This window comes from Gracilinanus agilis, chromosome 3 (assembly GCF_016433145.1).
Source record: "Gracilinanus agilis isolate LMUSP501 chromosome 3, AgileGrace, whole genome shotgun sequence".
Lineage (NCBI taxonomy): Eukaryota > Metazoa > Chordata > Mammalia > Didelphimorphia > Didelphidae > Gracilinanus > Gracilinanus agilis.
The window spans coordinates 381,479,895-381,483,858 of NC_058132.1; the positions used below are offsets into that span (position 1 = coordinate 381,479,895).

The following is a 3,964-nucleotide window of genomic DNA, read 5'->3' on the forward strand; positions in this document are numbered from 1 at the left end:
AAAATAATTTAATATGTTATATAATTATGCGGGAGTTTTTTTGTTTTTTGTTTTTGCAGCCTAGTCGGTAGAAATTAAATCTAAGAATCCAACACCTATCTTATTGTCTCCAGTACTTAATCTGTGCCTCTGGATTGACTCTCAGTCTCCCCCTTCTAAATCATTTTTTGTAGGAAGAACCTATTTAATAAGAAATGTTATAGAAGCCCAAGAAGCTCCATCTTATCAGTAGCACCAGGGTATAGAATAACCCATTCTTAGTCTTACATGTCTTAATCTTCAACAATAAAAGGTACAGTGGTTTGTAAATAAACTGTATGTAGTGGTTTATATAGATAGTGCTTTAAGTCTTCAAGAATAATGAACTTTGTTGATGGTTACAGGTCTCTGTGTGTACATATGTATGAGAAATTATATTTTGTACTTTGTGTTAGCTTCTAATAATTTGGGTGTTTTTAAAAAGATAAACCTTAATCCTCACAAAGTTTTGGTTTTGACAACTAGAGATGGTTTCTCTGACCCTTGTCTATCCAGCATCAGTGTATTCTTGTTCCTTTGAGGCTTGATAGAATCTTGGGTGAGGTACTATATGTTGACTGACTCCCCAAAAGGAAAATGAGGGAAATCAGAATTCTGTCATTTGTATTCTACACTAGGGTTTTTAATATTGTGTGTGTGATGTGGGAGGGGAAATGTAACAGTTGATATTAAACTTTTCCTGTGTTGCTGGACTGCTTTTGAAAAATATATACAACCAAAAACCCCCCTAAGAGATTTGAATCTCTTCTTCCACACCTGTTTTCTCAGGACTTTCTGTATACTGTTGATGAAATTCTCATTTAGAAGGCAAAAATGAGAGCTTTTTATTTGCATCTCTTACTTGTATGACATGGTCCTTTGGAGGTATTGACTGGCTGTGTGATATGTGATGGTCACAGTTGTCTGTTACTAAGAAGAGCAGAGTGATGCTGGTTGTCATTCTGTTTCTGCTGTGTGGCAGAGTAAATCGTCCCCTTTCTAACCAACCTGGTGGGAAAAGTCAATATCCCATCAGCAAAGGAGGTAAACACATCAGGAGCTGTGTCCTCTCTCATCTTTCCCTGCTCTGTATTACTGCAGTTCTTGAAATCTCTTCTCCCCAGTTATCAGATGCATTTGTGTCATTCAAACGCACCACACAGCATTAGCTAAAACTTGCAGGCAGGCTTTGGAAGTGGCCAGGGCATTGCATTCTCAGCTTTGATCATTAGAATTTACAAATTATCTTCTGAAAATAATTTTCTTACTTTTCTCCATCCCCAGAACTCTTCCCCAACTTATCACCTTTCCCTCTCTTAACATAAAAGGCAATCAATGCTGTTTAGAAAAGGCTTGTGAACAATGCTATGGGTATCAAGGGAACAATAGCTTGAAACTGGTTTTGAGTTATATAGGTGTACTGTTTCAGTGAAGTTTTTCTTTCCAGGAACCTTTCTCCTCAGCTCTTTCTAGCAACTGCGTCCATCCGCTTGGCCTCTCCTGTCTGTGGGCAGCCTTCCTCTCCATTGGCTGTTCTCTAGGAAGTTGCAGTGAATGCAGAGCTATGGTTCTCACTGAGATTGGTGAACCAGCTCTGGAAGACCTAAGCTTCCTCCAGGCCTAACCTTTCCATTTACTTTAACTTGTCTGGGCCTCGTTTTAGTCTTCCATTAAAAGGAGGTGGTCCTTAAAGGTCCTTCTAAATCGAAACCCACTGAACTGGGTTGGGGAAAGTGGAGATATGTTCCCTCATGTGTCTAGGTGCTGCAGAAATGGTCCTGTGAAGAACTACTGGTTCTGTGGGGAATAAAAATGGGATTCTGCAGCTGAGAGTTTCAGGGTTTTCGAGAGCTGCCTTCTTTCTCCTAAATCCTTTCTGCTCTCAGCAAAACAGGAACGTTATTATCCTAGCTGTGGTATAGTAGGAGGAAATGCTAGGTTTGTATTTAGAGGACTTGAGTTTGAATTTCAGCTCTTCCCCCCTGACCTTGCACAAGTTACATGGAGTTGGAGTAGACCCACTGCCAAGGGCCCCTTTAGCTCTCAAGTCTGTGATATTGTGAGCCCTCAAAGCTTTCTTTCTCTCTCTAATAAATAAGGTGGGGTGGAAGCTATGCTTAAGTAAGCAATCAACTTGTTTCAGTTTTACATATCCCCAGTTATATCCTCTCCTCCTACCTTTAAATAAAAGAAAATATTGGAAGCAACAGCCATGGGACATGAATTTTTTATTTTGACTAAGCTAGAGGGAAGGTCCCAGGGAGGGCTACAGTGAAGTTGGAAAAATCAGCCTTGAGGCAGACTGAGCCCATGCCTAGGAGTGGGGAAGTTGGCTGAGACTTCAGCCCTTAAGTATTTGGGCACCTGACTTGGAAGGGGGTGGAGGAAAGGAAAAGTTGAAGTCACTCTCTAAAGGAACCTGACCCTGAAAAAAGAGGGAAAATCCTGATGGAGGGGCAGCTGAGAGAATAGAAAGGCAGGCCTGGAAACAGGAGGTCCTGGATTCAAATGTGGCCTCAGACACTTCCTAGCTGTGTGTCTCAGAGCAAGTCACAAGGCTCTTCTGTCTTGGAACCAGTATTGAGAAGGGAGGGAGGGAGAAGGCAGTCAGAGAGAAGATAAAAGATCCAAGAAAGAACTTGGGGCAGAGAGGTCCTGCATGTGTGAACACCAGGACACACCTCATGCCAGATGAGTCTGAAGGGACGTGTGTTTGAGTGCCCCTGGCCTCTGCTTCCCACACACTGATCCCAGGCTTGCCTCCTCTGTGCTGAGTCAGCCGCCCTGGCATGGGGCGGGGGTGGGAGTGGAGGTGGGGTGCTGGAGAAACTAACTTCAGGGCAGCCGGCCGGACTGAGAGCACAGCCTCCTCCTGGGGCTCTCGAGCTGGGCCCCTAGAGGACCAGCCATTAGAGCTGGAAGGAGGTGAGCTGTCCAGGCTCTGAGCGGGAGCAGGGAGGGAGCCCGCAGCCGTGTGTGTGTGTGTGTGTGTGTGTGTGTGTGTGTGTGTGTGTGTGTGTGTGTGTGTGTGTGTGTGCCCCTCCAGAGTACTGGACTTTGTTGCATGTCTGTCACTTGTTTTTTAACCCCCTTTTAATTTATTTACTCTTTTTCTAGACATATTGAAGAAGAAAGAGCACCTCTTCAAGACATACCTTGGAACGTATAGAAAACTCAAGAGCACAGCGGAGCAGTTCTTGGCCCAGAGTGGCTATTCGGAAGTGTGTCTCAGCAAACTCTTCGCCGATTGCACAGTGAAGCCCTTGAGGGAATCCCAGAACTGACGAAGAGAGCGAGTAGTTTACAAATCATGTGTCTCCCTCTCCGCACAGGCACCCCACCCCCATGGTAGCCCCAAGTGCCTCTTCTGCATCTGCTCTTCCTCCAGGCTTTCCTCTTTGGAGAGAATATTTATGGGGGAAGAAGGGGGCGTCCATCTTTGTAATTTCCTTCAGGTTAAAAAATAAACACAAAACCTTAACTTTCCCCCCAAACGACCCTTTAAAATCCCAGGGGCCTTTCTTTCCGGTGCACCTGAATGGTGGATTCCCCCTATGTGTGCTTGTGTGAGCACTGGGATGGGGGAGGGGGGATAAGAGAGGAACTGCTACTTTAATTGAATAATTCCCAGTGAGAGTTGCTGAAATGTAAGTGATCCTAGACTTTGCTCCAGGGTATTTAGTGGAGGTGCTCTCGGGAAGAGAGGTTAGTAGAGGTCTCTCTAGGAGCACTAATGTTTTGCCTTTTCACAGTTTATCAACTTCCCCACTATAAACATACCAATTAAAAACAATCCTAACCCTAAATGCTTCCTAATGTTCTTCTACCTTTTGAGAGCAACTTGCTTTTTGAATCAATCTCAATCAATCTCTCTCTTTCTCTCTCCCTCTTACCCCCCCCCCTCTCTCTCTCTTTCTCTCTCTCTCTCTCCCTCCCTCCCTCCCTT

The 3,964-nt window shown here is 44.4% G+C and overlaps 1 protein-coding gene across 1 annotated transcript in view; it reads left to right on the plus strand.

Moving 5' to 3' along the window:
* The window catches only part of POLA1 (DNA polymerase alpha 1, catalytic subunit), a 358,044-nt gene extending 354,159 nt beyond the window's left edge, over window positions 1-3,885 (plus strand). The window contains exon 37 of the mRNA XM_044670152.1: window positions 3,136-3,885. Within this exon, the coding sequence (XP_044526087.1) occupies window positions 3,136-3,302 (167 nt within the window). The 3' untranslated portion in view covers window positions 3,303-3,885. The remainder of the gene's footprint in view (window positions 1-3,135) is intronic.
* Window positions 3,886-3,964: the final 79 nt, after the last annotated feature.